Source organism: Sceloporus occidentalis, unplaced genomic scaffold (assembly GCF_023333645.1).
Source record: "Sceloporus occidentalis isolate IW3139 unplaced genomic scaffold, rSceOcc1.0.p SCAF_1, whole genome shotgun sequence".
Classification (NCBI taxonomy): Eukaryota; Metazoa; Chordata; class Lepidosauria; order Squamata; family Phrynosomatidae; genus Sceloporus; species Sceloporus occidentalis.
Window position 1 is genome coordinate 144,255,122 of NW_028316981.1, and position 16,629 is coordinate 144,271,750.

At 41.3% G+C, this 16,629-nt stretch overlaps 1 protein-coding gene across 1 annotated transcript in view; it reads left to right on the forward strand.

Moving 5' to 3' along the window:
• The window catches only part of LOC149322354 (zinc transporter ZIP11-like), a 410,913-nt gene that overhangs the window by 391,742 nt on the left and 2,542 nt on the right, over positions 1–16,629 (forward strand). The window contains exons 8-9 of the mRNA XM_089540325.1: positions 11,137–11,235; positions 15,754–15,912. Coding sequence (XP_089396451.1) covers positions 11,137–11,235; positions 15,754–15,912 — 258 coding nt within the window. The remainder of the gene's footprint in view (positions 1–11,136; positions 11,236–15,753; positions 15,913–16,629) is intronic.

A 16,629-nucleotide genomic window follows, 5' to 3' on the forward strand; every position in this document is an offset into this window, starting at 1 on the left:
GACATCTGCATGATGCATGCGCCAACTTCAACCCCATGCTGCCATGACACGGCACACCACACCACATGGCAGGCAGTATCACAGCACTCCTCTGGCCCTGCATTCAGATGATGCAGCACCAAAGGAGCATCGAAAAGCTGCAGCGCCTGTGGCTATGGTGCCCTTCCCATGGCACAAAAAGGAGCCACTCTTTGTGGCTCCTTTTTGCACCACAGAAAGGCCAGATTGGGGCTGCGACGTATAGTTGCTGCGGCCCCAATCTGGTGTCTGTTGAGCCCCAAAGTCTATGGTGAAATGTACACATCTATGAACCCTAGAAAGATAGACAGACAGATGATAATTTGTTTTTTCCTATTTTTTGAGAGATATAGGAGTTTAATTAATTATTCACATACAAAGACAGATGATAATGTATTTTAATATTCTTTATTAATATTAAAAACAAGTAAATAAAATAACATTTGTATTAAACAATCTTTTGCATAATGCACCTTCTGTTTACATTTTCTCTATTTTATATCTTATCCGATTTTCCAACACAAATAATAAATGATTATTCATATATATATTATACATCCTTACAGTCTATTATTTTCCATGCTTTCTTAATCTTTTATATTTTCTATTTCTCTCATTTACTCTTCACAAATCAGTATATCTCACACTCATATGTTCATTTTACCCTTTTATGATGAGAAATTCCAAATATAATTGTCATATCACTTTGTGACTGGCACTACCAATTTAATATCTAAACCGTGACCTTTGAACTATCTCGTATCTTAATTTTCTAAATCTTACTCGCATATACCTCTATAATTTAAAGCAAACAAACTGCACTTCTGACAAGGTTGTTCTGGATCTCAAAAAAGATGCAGTGGATCACTTAATATATGTATATTTATTGGAGTGATTAACTAACAGAATTGTATCAATATAGAGTGGATCCTTGGTATCTGCTGGGGTTTGGTTCCAGGACATGCTGTGGATAACAAATTCCAAAGATACTCAATTCCCATTAAATACAATGGCATAATAAAATGGTGTCTCTTATATAAAAATGCATTCGCCTCACTGCGGAGGCAGAACGCTTTGCCGCCGTTTGCGGCAAAAACTACAAGCCCCAGGGTGCCCTGGGGCTTGTCCGGCTTCCCCATTGGCCAATAGGGCCGGAAGGGGCGGCCCTTCCGGCCCGGGGCGGCGCTCTGGGAGCCGGACTCTATGGTGCGGGGCTTCCGGTCCTCCAAGGCTGCTCATTGGTGGGCTCGGCCTTGGGGGCGGAGCCCTGCAATTTGACGCTGAGGGGAGGGGCCGAGTGGTATAAATATACTGCGCGGAGGCCTCTCCCCTCAGTCGGCGCTTGGCTCCGAACAGGCACGGAGCGAAGCTGGAAGGGAGTTAGCCTTGAGCTTTCCCGCCCGCCCACCGCTTATTCAGGTGGTTTCTTGTCACAACTTTTCGGCAGCATAGGCCAGGATCTGAATTTGGTTGGCACCAGGGCTATGGAGTTCTGGTTTGGGAGTCACAAAGTACCCGGGGGCGATGAGCGAGGGCGTTTGGCCATTGCGGGGGCCAGAACGCAGGTGCGCCTCCCGGTGACTAGGGGCTTTGTGAATGGGGGAACGCAAGGCATGGTTTGCGCTCAAGCAGTGTTCCTTAGCCCCTAGGTCATCCCAAGCACCGGGTAGGGACCCGGCTTTGGATAATCAAACAACAACGGGTTGTTTGATTGCACAGATCCTGACCTTATGCTTTGTGTCAACCCTACCAATGGTTTAATAAAGTTGTGGCCTTTCTCCCAAGTTTGTGTTCTGTGGTTATTTTTGACAGCAACTACAAGGCAAATGGGACAATCAAGGTTTGCTTTTTGGAATTTATATATCTTTAAAACCTTTGTAAGCTGTGGGTGCTAAAATCTGTGGATAAAACAATCCCTGGATAAGGAAGGTTGACTGTATTAGCAAAACCTTTTAGCTTCTACCCTCTTCAGTTGCTCAAAATAAAAATGAACTGCATCCAGTGTGGCAGTTCAGTATGCTCTATTGTCAATATTTTAAAGTGGATGATGGTGTTTTGTATTATTCTTCTAGGCTGAGACTATATAGCGATAAGGTCTTAATTCTGTGGAACAGAACAAACAAACAAACAAAAAACATTGGAAAGCATGTATTCACAGTAATAGAATTAAAGGAGACAAAGTCCACATGCCATGTGATGGTCCAAAAACTTTTATTTCTTAAAAAGCCCAATATGTTTCAGCCTTACCACCAATTGGCCTTCTTCAGGGCTATTATCAGAAATTTCTGGAATTGCAGTTTATGCTCACAATCAAAATAGATCTTCTGGGTGTTAGAAGGAAGGATGGAGCCAGAAATTCCCCTCATATGTAAGGTACACAAAAGTGATGGCACCTGACTTTCAAACACAGTCAAATCAGAGAGGCTACAATGCTCCAAGCTGAAATGTCTAGCCACTGGTTGCTCAGGAATCTCAGATAGCATTGCATACCTGTGATTTATGAAATATATAGGTATACAATCATACAGGTCAATAAAATTGAGATGCATCCAAGGTGGCAATTTTGAACACTCTATTGTCCATATTTTTAACTGGATAGATATGACAGAGTTTATTGTCACAGGTGACAATCTCATTCATATATATATAAGTGCACTATGTGTGGTAATAGAAGGCATGCTTATCAAATTTGCAGATGATACCAAATTAGCAGAAGTAGCTAATACCCCAGAGGACAGGGTCAAAATTCAAGGAGACCTGAATAGATTGGAAAGCTGGGCCAAAGCTAACAAAATTAATTTAAACAAGGAGAAATGTAAGGTACAGCACTTAGGGCGGAAAAATGAAATGCACAGATATAGGATGGGGGACACCTGGCTTAAGGAGACTACGTGTGAAAGGAATCTAGGAGTCCTAGTAGATCACAAATTGAACATGAGTCAACAGTATGATGTGGCAGCTAAAAAGGCCAATTTGATTTTAGGCTGCATCAGTAGACGTATACTCTCTAGAAGGGAAATAATAGTGCCACTGTATTCTGTTTTGATCAGGCCTCACCTGGAATACTGTGTCCAGTTCTGGGCACCACAGTTCAAAAAGGATGTTGACAAATTGAAGCAGGTCCAGAGGAGGGCGACCAAAATGGTGAAGGGTCTGGAAACCATGCCTTATGAAGAAGGCTTAGGGAGCTAGTTGTGTTTAGCTTGGGAAAGAGATGGTTAAGAGGTGCTATGGTAGCCCTGTTTAAGTATTTGAAGCAAGCTTGTTTTCTGCTGCTCCAGACACTAGAACATGGAACAGTGGATGCAAGCTACAGGAAAAGAGATTCCACCTCAACATTAGGAGGAACTTCCTCACAGTAAGAGCTGTTTGACAGTGGAACACACTCCACCAGAGCATGGTGGAGTCTCCTTCCTTGGAAGTCTTTAACAGCGGTTGGATGGCCATCTTTTGGGGATGCTTTGATTGTGATTACCTGCATGACGAGGAGTTGGACTGGATGGCCCTTGTGGTCTCTTCCAACTCTATGATTCTATATCACAGATGATAATTTATTTTCAGTTTACTTACACGAAACAACAGATTAATCTTACTGCCCACAATAGTTAATAGTATCCCCCCACATAAAAAAAATAAATCTCAAATCAGTGTCAATACCAGAGGTTTATACACACTCCGGCCTTATTCTGTTCCACAAACTATTCTATAGTTGTTTCCTAAGCTAAGTTAAATTTGTGTCAGAAAGTAGAATGCTATTTTGTCTTCTACCTCAGTCTGTAGTGGGATTGTACGTAGACTGCCCATTCTTTCTTCCGTCCTGACATTATTGTACGGTGCATATATTTAGCAAGCATGAAGGTCTTCTTCTTTCAAACATGTTTTTATTTTTAAATTGTCCTTCTACAGCTGCATCTGCACAGCAGAGATGATCCAGATGGACCCCACTTTAGCTGGCATGGCTCAGTGCTATGGAATTCTGGAAATTGTAGTTTTGTTAGAAATTTAACCTTCTCTGTCAGAGAGTTCTGATGCCACAACAAACTGCAATTCCTAAAATTTCATAACATTAAGCCTTGACAGTTAAAGTGGTGTCAAGATGGATTATTTCTGCAGTGCTGATGCAGCCAGTGCAATCATCCTTGCTTTATTATCACTGTCTTTCCTTCAGATGAAGACTGTGGAAAGACCTGCCAGAAGAGATTTGACAGCTGAATAAGCTGTCTGAATTCAAACAGCCTTAAAAATCTCTTCTGGCAGGCTTACCCAGATTATTTTTAAACTGTGGATTTTAAGTAATGAATTTTAAATGTGGATTGTTTTTAATATGTGTATATTTTGTCCTTTTAAATTGTATGCATGTTCTTTTAAACGGATGTGTATTTTAGTTGTTCCCTGCCTCAATCCATGGAAAGAGGCGGGTAAGAAATTGTTGTTGTTATTTGGTCACAATTATTTGTCCCTGTTCGCTTCTGGAAAGATGCATATGACCCTAACTCAATTAATTTTTTTTTTTTACTTCTCTTCCTCAAAACCAGAAAAGAGAAGATTATTGCTGAGGACTCAGCTCCTATATTCTTTGTGATTCTCCCCTTAGCTACAGTTTTCAGAAACCTTCAAGAAGATCCACCATTCAGCTAAAACCATGATGAGGGAAGACAAGGAGTGTACCTTGTTAAGTTCAATAAAGGTTAAAACCAGGCAGGACAATGCTCCTAGTCTAGTATCCAGCTCTGCTGATACACCTAAGAGAACACAGAGCTCTTGTGTGTAGCATTTTCCCTCATATTTCAGTGTCAGGGTTATCTTTTTATAGGCAAAACTAAGTGTGTACCTACCATAGCTGCCGTTCCAGCCAAAGTGACATTCCACTTATGGTTTAGACCAACTGCATACCAGGCAAGAAGTACTAAGTTTCTGGCAGTGAGCAGGCAGTAGATGATTAAGACCCCAGATTTCACAAATTCAATACATTTCTTTGGTTCAGAGAGCTGTAATTGCCAGGCTTGAGACTGTGTTGTGGCTCACAGGGCTGGGTGGTGCAGATTAAATTTTGTTACATGATGCCACCAGTGGGTAGGTTGCATAGGAGGGTTACTATAGGGCATGATTGAGCCTTATTGGCTGAACCTTGGAGGCAATAGAAAGGTTTACGCTGCTCTTGCCCAGACTGTGCTCTCTGGTGTTTATTAATCTTTCATGTTTGTAAGCAGTAAATTTCATCATCACACAGGGAAAAACAATAAGGGAAGTTTTTGTTTCCTTTTTCATTCCAATTTAGGAGAGTCTCTCATGAGAGAATGAATCGCTTTTTTCATGTTTCTGCAGATATAGATTTGGCAGGCAGATAGTCTAACCTGCACCAGGTGAGTCTACAGTTTTGTAACCAACCCCTCAGCAGCACCCACGGCAAGAATTTTATGTAACAGTCTGTCTTACGTACCCACTTATGTTGAGATGAACTGAAACTAGCATGCTCATTTGCAAACCACTGCTCACTCCTGGCGAATTCACCTTTGCATACATAAGAACTATCAGGCTGATTCATTGAACTGCTTTTGCATCCTTTTAGCATTTAGCCATTTTAAAATGCCATGGCAATTTAAGAGATGGTACCGATGGAGAAATAACAGTCATATCGATCAACTGGGTGGAATAAAAGGTTCTTTCTTCCTTGTATTTTCAAATACAAAAATGTGCTTTCTGTAGACTTGTTTTTAAGATGTACATCATTAACATTGCTAACATAGAGGTGAACAAAAATTGCTTATAATTGGTTTTTTTAAAAAAAATACTCAGATAATGTGCTAAGAACCAGACATAGCACTGTAGTGCTGGAAGAGAGCATTGGTTTCCAGGCATTATATTAACTCAGTCTTCCTCAACCTAGGGTACCCCAGATGTATTGGACTGCAACGTCTGTAATCTCTCAGCTGGCTGGGGAAGTTGCATTCAACAAGTCTGGAAACTACCAGGTTGAAGAAGACTAGGGGTGCATCTACACTGAAGAAACAATGTAGTCTGACACCATTTGAAGTGTAACACCATTCTGTGGAATGCTGAGTTCTGTAGTTTTACAAGGGAGATTATCAGATGGAGAATAAGAACGGGAGCAAAGCGGATTGCTCCCATCCTTATCCTGTCCTATTCATGCAATCACACCAGAGATTACCACACACGGTGTGCTTATCCTATTCTTCTCCCGTCACTGAAGTGTAATGGCTCTGTCATTTGGTATTAACAGAAACTCCCATTATTACCAAATGATGGGGCCATTACACTTCATTGATGGGAGAAGGATGGGATAAGTGCACTGTGTGGGTCAATCTTTGGCGCGTTCATGAGAATAGGATGGGCTAAGGACGGGAGCAATCCGCTTTGCTCCCATTCTTATCCTTCATGTGATAATCTCCAAGGGATTTTGCCTTCTCTGCCAAAAAGTGCAGGTTCATCACAGAACTATGTATCCCAGGATTCTGTAGGATGGAGCCATTGCAGTTAAAGCGGTGTCAAATTCCATTATTTCTACAGTGTAGATGCACCCTGGGTGTTGTTCAGATATTTAGTCTGTCACAATCCTTCAAACTCCTGTTATCTAGTTGTTGCTTTCACCTACTGTTGGAAGCCTATTCAGTCTTGGCTGCTACTTTAATTATTTAATTAAGGTACAACACACTATATTTAGCCCTATGTTAATGAAAAGTGTGACTGTAAAGAGACTGGCACATTATTACATGTGCTGGCTGACCTTCTGAAATAAAATCTTCTAGGAAATTATATTAGAGTCAAGAAGTTCCTATTGCTTCTACCACTGGTTTGTCCCTATTTTTTTCTTGGACATATCATTTCCTAATGCATAAAGTTTTAATTGCTTTTCTTTGGTCACTAAACTGGAGGTAGTGAAGGGTTAGACAGGTTCATGCACTCTTAGTGGATAACTAAAGAACTAGGATGTGGTACATCCCAAAGCATGTGCAAACCTTTGGATCAGTGCTTTTGCATCCCTTACATTCTTGATTGATATGCTGCCGTGGCCTCAAGATTTTTAGATACTTGGAAGTGTTTGACTGATTTTATATTGATTTTTCTGTGCTGCTCTGTCCATTGAATTTTTGTTTGTTTGATGAGCTATTTTCTCTCTAAAATTCAATCAACATGTCTATAGAAAATGATATAGGATATTGATACCATGCACTGTATTGTACAGAAACATGATAGCCAAGACTAAAATTGTAGAAGCAGTGACAAAAGTACATGGCAGTACTGAATGGATAAGGGGGATGCAAAGCAGGTATACTTCAGAGTGTTGTTGATTTGTTGTTTTTTTAATACATTGAAATCCATTGTTCATTTATGCTCCCAATAAGCCTGCAAGGTAGATTACACTTGAGAGATCATCCTGACTTGCTTGAGCCCACCCAGGGAGTTCTGTGGTTGAGACTGCAATCTGGATTTCTCACTCTAAAACTCAATATTGTACCTACATAACCACATTCCCCTCTTCCTGCCACCACGAATAAAATGCCCTTATTGTTTAAATGCAACACAGCACTTCTATGACCTTTGTGTCTGTTTTAAGGACAATTAAACCTTGGTGGTTTGACACTCCCTAAGCAAGGATTGTGCTGGCTCTTATAACCAGCTGAATTTCTTTTTTTTTAGTTTTGCCCATGCTCATCGGTTTCTCCACAGTAGGCAGCATATTAACAATGTTAAGCAGCTGCTCATTTGTCCTAGAGAATATTTATAGCCATTCGATGCCACGGCCTCATCTTATATGATCCTGGATTTTGTAGCTTGGGCAAGTATTGCTATAGATCTCTGCTGCCGTTCCTTAAACTTCAGTAGAGAATGCTGAGTAACAAACGACAAGTCTCACGATTCCATAGGATGGAGCCATAGCAGTTAAAGTGGAAACAGATCACTATAATTCTGTAGTGTGTGTATGCTCTGCTCAAAGTCCACCCAGTTAATTCCATGGCTAAGTTGAGAGAAAATATTTGACTAGCCTAAGGTCAACCTGTGAATTTCATAGTAAAGCAGGGTTTTAAATCTGGGTTCTTCCAAGCCTTGCACTGGCTCTCAAGTATCTCCAAGTAAGACTAGAAGAGTCCTGCCTCAAACACTAAGCAGCTTCTGCCAGTCAATATAGGGAATACTGAGCTTGTTGGTGTTGTGTGCCTTCCGATTCATGGCAACCATATGGCAGACCCATCACAGGGTTTTCTTGGCAAGATTCATTCAGAGGAAGGTTGCCTTTGCCTCCCTCTGAGGCTGAGAGAGTGGGACTTGCACAAGGTCATCCAGTGGGTTTCCATGACTGAGCTAGGATTGGGACCCTGGTCTCCAAAGTCATACCTCAACACTCAAATCACTACACAACATTGGCTCTCAAATAGTCTAATTTGGTATAAATCAGCATCCTATGTTCCCAACTTACAACTTGACAAATGTGAACAGGATTGTTGTTAACTTGGGCAATCAGGCTGAACAATATGTGTCTTTTTTGGATTGAAAAGTGTATTCTTCCTCTCCCAGGGCACCATAAACCTGCAAGACCATATGCTTAACAAGGTGACAAAAACCAACAATGAAGTGTCTTTTGCAAAGCAAAGACAAACAGAAGAGATTAGCTACAAAGATTTATTCCTCTGTTATCTGATGGTGGCTTTTAACAGCTCATTCAAGATTGCAAGGGCGGGCATTGGGTTGGAGGCACCTCCTAGCTATTTCCACCATTAACACTTGCTGCAAACAAGATGACTCTTCCTTTCTCTTTTCCCTTTAAGACAAAGGCCTTTGTTCCACATCTGGTTGAGGAAGTAGTGCAAATTTCAGATGATAGGAGCCTTTTTTAGGAATGAAAGATCCCATCTGGATTCTACTCTTAATTTGGGCAAAGAACATTCATTGATTTTCAGTTGGCTTAGGAGGGAGTAAAGAACCACTTCACTGAGAAGTTGGTGGGGTGAGAAACTAAGGCCCCATTCATACTGGTCTGAAAGACCTGGAAGGAACTGGGCTGATCCGGATGCCCCTCCCCCGAATCGCTCCGTTAGCAAGTGCCCACTACAAATTTGAAATCGAATGCATTTTGACCTGCAAATTAGAAATCGAATGCATTCTGTGTCTGCTGGCGAGGTGGCTGCTGCCAATCAAGCTATCGTCATGGTGACGTTTGCAGGGCATCGGGGAAAGTGTCCTCCCTTTTTAAAGAGCCAGGCACAGGGGTTTCAGCGGCTGAAGCAGGGAGAGAGATGCCTCTCTCTCTCTCTCTCTCTCTTTTTATAAACCTGTGGGCTTTGGGGTCAGATCTGCCCCTGTCCCAGGCAAAGGATGGGATTGCCATGCATTTTTTTATGCTTTTAAAAGCAACATTAGCTTTCCCTTTGCTTCCCTTGCTGTATCTGCTCAAGAAGACAAACCATGCGCATATTTGCTCCAAAAAAATTGTTAAAAATGTAACATTGATTGTTTGCAACATTTGTAGCTTCCCCCTCTGCAGAAGGCAAGGAGATCCAAGGATATAAAGTGCAAGCCCAACTCCATCTGCCTCTGGAGTACAAACATAATGTATTCAATGCGCATATTTGCTCCAAAAAAATTGTTTGAATTTGAAAAGGGGGGGGGGGTTACCTGACATGAGCTCCGTTCGTGACCTGAATTTTTTCCTCCTGCAAGGGAAGGAATGCCCAGCGACAGAGGGCTTTGGGCAGGGGATGCAGGGAAAAGAGGCTCCTAAAGAATGCCTTCCCTTGCTCTCTTCTTCCCAGGGCTCTTTCCTCCTCCCTCTCCCCTCCGATGAGGGGAGGAAATGCCTTGCCCTTTGCCCACCCTCTGACCTAAATCCCTCCCTCAATTTGCCTCGATCGTGATCGAGGCCAAGTTCTCATTCCCAGGACCCAGGGTTTTCCAAAAGAAACGGTATTTGCGCCGATTTCAAAAACACCGCGCTAGGGGCCATTTAACACGGAACGGGTGTGCAAGCCTCGGATTCGCTTGTGTGAGATTCGGGATGAGTAGGAACTTCACGTGATTGAATCGGTTTCAGAACCGATTTTTTTTGTAATGTGAATGGGCCCTTTATTCTGTGTTTTGTGTCATTCTTCCTGACCAAATTTCCTCAGTGTCAGCAAACTATTTTTCAACAAGGAAATAAATAATGGGAAATACTCTTTCCATCTCTATTCAGAAGCTTTGCTGTCCCATTCAGAACCTGGTATACATCTGTGTTTCGATGCCTTTGAACACATAAGCTGTCTGGTGAAGAGTTCATTGTGGCACACAATACAGTTTTCCATTCACGTGTAAAACAGCATCATGTCATGATGGGAAGAGTGTGTTAACTGAAAATCTCACCATTCATTTCAGCATCTTTTTCCTCTGTGACAAATTTGCAGATGTGGTGAGAGAGTCAAGCTTAGCATTTTCCCTGGTATATGAATTTCTGTGAGGAGGGAGACTTAAGTCTCTCAGACTGATACATCTCACTGACAGTGCCAATATGCAGTCCTGTTCAAAACTCCATATGCTTTGATTCATGCAAAACATTTTGGTCTCCTATACCTGTAACTCCCATTTCAATCCAGGACTTGCAGAAGTTACCTGTGTCAGCTTCTTAATGTAAAAAGCAGACCACAGAGGTTTAGTACTTGCACTCACAAACCCATTTCCTCCACCACACTTCTTTCTTTCTGTCTGTCTGTCTGTCTTTTTTTCTTTTTTCTTTTTTTGAAAGATTGCTTCTTCTGTTTTGTGTTTCAACTCTTTGGAATTCAGCATAGATATCTATTTAAAACTTACTATCTCTGCCTCCTTTTGACAAGTTTCTTCTCCACCCACCTCTGTTCCTCTTTGCCTCCTAGGGACATTGTTAGGTTGAGTAATTTATGTAAAACACTTTGAAGATGAAAATCACAAGTTGGATGCCAAGTGTTCGCATGATTACATTAAGCCCCAAGGGGCTAAAAACACTGACTTTAAAGATGCCTATTTAAGAAGAAGGAATTTCTCCCTAACAAGAAGACTAACTCAGCTTTATGTCTCTTCTTTCCCACACCCATAGACAAAGATTGGAGCTATTGTACAATATATATGATCGATTGTGTTTTATTCCCACAGGAATTTAGCAATTGGGATTGGGATTCAGAATTTTCCAGAAGGGCTAGCTGTCAGTCTCCCCTTACGTGGGGCTGGGTTTTCAACATGGCGAGCATTCTGGTAAGTATGGTCTAAGGTTGTCTTTGTGTGTCCTGATGTAACAATGGAACCAATGCAAGAAGTATCTATGATGATTTATATCTGCAATGCTCAAAACTTTTACAATGTGGACCATTGTAACTATTGTTGCTAAATATCTTCCTGTCTAAACCAGCTCTCATTCAAACCCCACCTTGTGCTTAGCTATTGCCATTTCCTTAGTAGGGCTGGCCCATTACTTTCTCATGCTTGAGATCTGTTGATCCCAAGCCCTTCACTTCACAGAAAAGTTCTGGGAAGTGAAGAAATATGAGAGCATGTGTCTACACTGCACAAGAATAGCAGTGTGATCCCAACTGTCATGGCTCCAGTCTACAAAATTCTAAGATTGGTGAGATATTTCCAAGCTGCCTAGAATTCTAATTTGGGAGAAAGGTGGGATATAAACCCCATAAATATACTTGGAATTCTCTATTAGATGGCTCTCTGCTCTGCTCCCCAGAAGTACAATTGTGATTTCTAGCCAGCACACAAAACTACAAATCTTTGGGCTCCATAGGATGGGAGCATGGTAACTGAAGTGGCATCATGCTGATGTAACTGTAGTGTAGATGTACTCAGGGTTTCTTCCCTTCTCATCTTTCCTAGTGAAATGAAAGAACCATTTCTGTGGGGTCAGGGTTCATCCCTTCTTGGCTTGCAGAGGGTAGGCAGCAATCTGAGAGAGAATGTGGTATGCAGGAATGAAAGAAACATTCAAAATGGCTTCTACTCTTACTTGGTTAGGAGGACTTGGCCACCCAGAACTCCTCTCCCATGTGCTTCACATAGTTTTCTGTTGAGGAGAAGTGAGGCCCAATCTTCTCTCTGAGAAATTAGAAGCTACATTTCTACCTTCCTTCATGGATAGAGGAAACTCACGTGAAAGTATATAGGTTTTCTTAAGTTTGACATCCTCACACAATTTGGGGTTTCATTTTTTTTTCATGGTCACCTTGTCTCATCTTGTCCTAAGCGGCCTGCTTTAAGGCTTCCCATTGGATAAGGTGTATGCTTTTTTCCAAATCACCATTGATTATATTGCCAATAAAAAAACAAATGACAGTACCTCAATCAGGCTGTGGAGAAACTGCATCATATGGTTGGATTAAGGTTGAAGATGACTATGGGTAAATATGATCTAAGGCTCTGAAAGCCATCTGGGAGCTGCAATTTATGTCTACCAAGATGCTAGTTGATGTCTATGGTGTATAGAAGCTAAGTCACATTTATGATTTTTGTTTGGAGGTGAGAGATAATCTCCTTTGTACTCTGAAAACTTACCAATTTTCCCCAGAAAATATTGGTTTTAAATTATGTGTCTTCTTCCCAGAAACCAGTGGGCCAGTGGAATGGTAAACAGATAGAGCCATCACAGTAGCTAGTACTAGCTCTGTTTTATTGTGCTTATGGGACAGCTCACGTATGTTGGGTAGAGGAATGATTTCCTTTCCTCCCATTATGGGCTAGGTTTCAAAACCACTTTCCCCTTTCGCTAGAGATGAAAAAGCCAAGGCTGGGAACTCAGGAGCTGCCAGGTTACATTCCTGCCTACGCACAAAAGTACTGAGTGTTATAACGGCTGAGGGAAATCAGGAAAGAGGATGTTGGGAATGTCTGCCTTAAATGTGATCTCTTCTAACCAGACAAAATCCACCTAAACAATAGCTGGTTCTTCTGATCTGAGATAGAGTGGCTGCTGTTTTCCAGTGTGGATTTTTCCAGTGTAGGATAAGCAGCTTCAATTTAAAAAGTAATGTACCTTCAGGTTCTTTGTCCACTTATGACAAGCCCATGAATTTGGTAAGGTTGTGTTAGGCAAGGAACAGTCAGAGGTTGATTGCCATTTCCTTCCTCTCAATAAACTCTGTGGCAGTGCTTTTCATGCTACCTGATATGGACAGGCTCTTGGTAGGAATGGTTGTGGGGTGATTGGCATTAATGAACAACCATGCTGTCTTTGTGAGGATGTCTTAATTGTAACACTCATCTTTAATTATTTATTTATTTATTTATTTATTTATATCCTGTCTTTTCCCTCCAGAACTGGGATTCAAGGCAGCTTATTATGTTTATTATGTTATTTTGTTTATTATGTTTATTTTTAAAAATATTTTAAGGTATGTTTTTAACTATGTACTGTTTAATTGTATTTTATGGGGGGATTCTGGGATGAGATTGTATTGTTTTAATATGTAAGCTGCCCTGGTTGTGTTGCACAGAGAGGTGGGAAGTAAATAAATTATTATTATTATTATTATTATTAAATGAAAACAAATGCAACATGTATAAAAACGTGCAAACAATCATTGTTAAAATGTAATAATTGTCTGTGGGTGGGTGGGTGGGTGTGGGTGTCTTCAAGTTGTTTCTAACTTATAGTGACCCTGGGGTTTTCTTGGGAAGATTTGTTCAGAGAGAGTTCTTCATTGCCTGCTTCTGAGGCTGAAAAAGTGTGACTTATCCAAGCTCACCTTGTGGGTTCCCATGGCTGAGCAGGGATTTGAACCCTGGTCTCCCAGCATCCTAGTCACTCAGTTCACTATACCATGGTGGCTCTCTTAAATTTTCTAATATTAAAAACAATTGAAAGCATCTATTAATTTTTTGAGAGATTAAACACAGTACAATGTATTATTAAAAAACCCTTCTTAGGAACTATTGGTTCTCAAAAATGATGATGATGGTGATGATGCATGTGCATGCACACACACACACACATATTATGTAGTGTATGTATGTGTGCATCCCTGTTAATGGAAAGACAAGGAGACAAGGAATGGTGCAGTTTAGCCTCCGTACGAAGGGGGTTCCAGTGCAGCCATGCAGAAGGCCCTCTCCTGCATCCCAGCCAGATATGTCTATGAAGGTGGACTGGACATCCTGAGATAATGGACTCCCCTAGAAATCTCAGAGTCTTGACAAGATCATATGTAAGAATATGTTCATTCAGATAAGCCTGGACAAATTAATTAATGTGACAATTGAATTAGTATTGGCATTTAAAGCAGCACTTTGAATTGTGCTCAGAACCATACTGGTAGCCAGTTGAGCTTTTGTAAGAAGGCAGTTGCGTACCCATTGTAACCCACTGAGTAGATGGGCAGCCAGTGTGACCTTAGCAATTCTTTGAAGTGGAAATGTGAGAAACAATTGTCCAGGACTCTTAGGGTCTTTTGATTTTCTTGATTTGTAAATTAGATCAGGATTTTGGAATGTTACTCTGTTGGATCACAGCTGCCAATATTATGCATGATTATGGGAATCATAGTCCTCCCATTCCCCCTCCCCATTTTTTTTCAAAAGTTGAGAGTGGCTCAGTATGGATTGGACCTAGCAGCGTATGGATGGCTAGGAGGAGAGGGAAACACTACCTGGGTCTATAACACAGCAGTAAATGTAGAGTAATATCTATTAATCTTCCACAGCATGCAAATTCCAGTCCCACATGTGCCTGTTCTTTCACCAGTTGTTTAAGTAACATTCAACTGCAGGTCTGCTTCTGTATGTAGAATGTGTGTGTGGGGGGGGGGGGCAGGAGAGAAAGAGAAAGATTAAGGGTGCATTTACACTGTAGAAATAATGCAGTTTGATACCACCTTAACTGCCATGACTCCATCCTACACATCCACCAATGCTGAACTTTCACAAACCATGAATGTTCATTCTGCTTTGCAGAAAAGAAGTGATTCAACAGTAGTGAATCCTCATGAACTATGCAGGCTCATTCTAGCCTGCAGAAAAGGAGCCATGTTAGGGGGTAGGTGCCCAATGTGTTAGTCCCAAATTTTGATCCTCCATATGGTTTAGACTTCAACTCCCAGAAGCCTCATCCAGTTTGACCAACTGTCAGGAATCCTGGGAAGTGAGGTCCAAAACATTTGGATGACCAGCATTTGGGAATCACTGTGTTAGTCAAAGCCCTTTAATGAGAAAAAAAACTTTTTGCTTTTTGGAGGATTCTTGTAAAAGTGAAGGGGCCAAACAAAAAGATCATCATCATTGTCTGGTGAGGAAGGAGAGAAAGAAAGAGAGAGAGCTAAGAAGGGAGAAGATTGCCAGCTTGCCATGGCCAGATGTTCTCCTCTTTTGTATGTAGCCATTTGTCACCTTTGAGATTAGAGGAGGAAAATTGTCTTTGGCAGTGTTTGCTTATGAATGACTCTTAAGAGCTTCTGTTTGTTTTCAAAAGGCTGACAAACACCCCTATTGTCCCAGCCCCATTGGGGGAGTTGGTACAGAGGAGGGGAAAAAGCTGTTTTGTGTTGATATAGTGCTGTTCATAATGTGGAGGCTTGAGAGGAAAAGGGCAAAACCACATCAGTGTTTATAAAGAAAGAGTAACCCCCCCCCTCTGAAGAAACTGGCTAAGAAAACCCCATGATAGGTTTGCCTAAATAAGTTGGAAATGACTTGAAGACGCACAACAACAATAACCAAATCCAGTATAGCTGCCAGCAGCATTTCCAATGGTGACATTTTGTTTTGGTTGTTTTACAGGTATGGGCAATTAAGTGGCATGGTAGAGCCATTAGCTGGCCTTTTTGGTGCCTTTGCCATGGTGGTGGCAGAGCCCCTTCTTCCTTATGCCTTGGCATTTGCTGCTGGGGCAATGGTGTATGTGGTGATGGATGATATCATCCCAGAAGCACAGATCAGGTGAGGAACTTCTTTACATCAACTTGCCTGTTGTTTCCTGCACTATGTTCAGCATCCAGATCCCCCAGGCAGAAATTAAGGCATTAAAGAATTAATTGATCTGAGAGTAAAGGAATCTCATAGGTAAGGGAAAGAGATTAAGTGCCCTTTTTATTATTTTTCCTTGATCCATGTTTGAGGAGAAAATTTGGAGTTATCTAAGGGCAAAACTTAATTAAAAAGATAACAAGCTGGTGTCTTCAAATCTGAGCCTACCTTTATAAAGTAGGCTGTAGGGGATCATTTTCTTTAAGAACAATAGAGTGAAGTTTTGGAGTTGACACAGTAGAATCAACTGCTGATATGTCTTCATGTCATGAAGAAATGAGGAAAATTTAATGTAAACATGATTTTAAAACAAAAGGGCTGTACTGCTGAGGGTTGCTCTCCCCTTTTTCTATGGCTGATCTCCTTGCAGTCTTACATCCTGAGATGGTCTACACCAACAGTGCTACTTTCACCACCTGCTTAGCTTCTGAGACTATTTTTAAATGCACTTTTATCCCAAATTTCCTCAAAGAAGCACTGGGTGATGCATAATGTCACTACAATTGTAGATAGTGTGTTTTGAAACTGCTCTATCCTGAAAACAACCTGGTGAAATAAAGAAATCTCAGAGCAAATGACTGTAACAAGTGCACTCAGTGAGCTCCATGGGTAAGCCTTGAACCTGAGGTT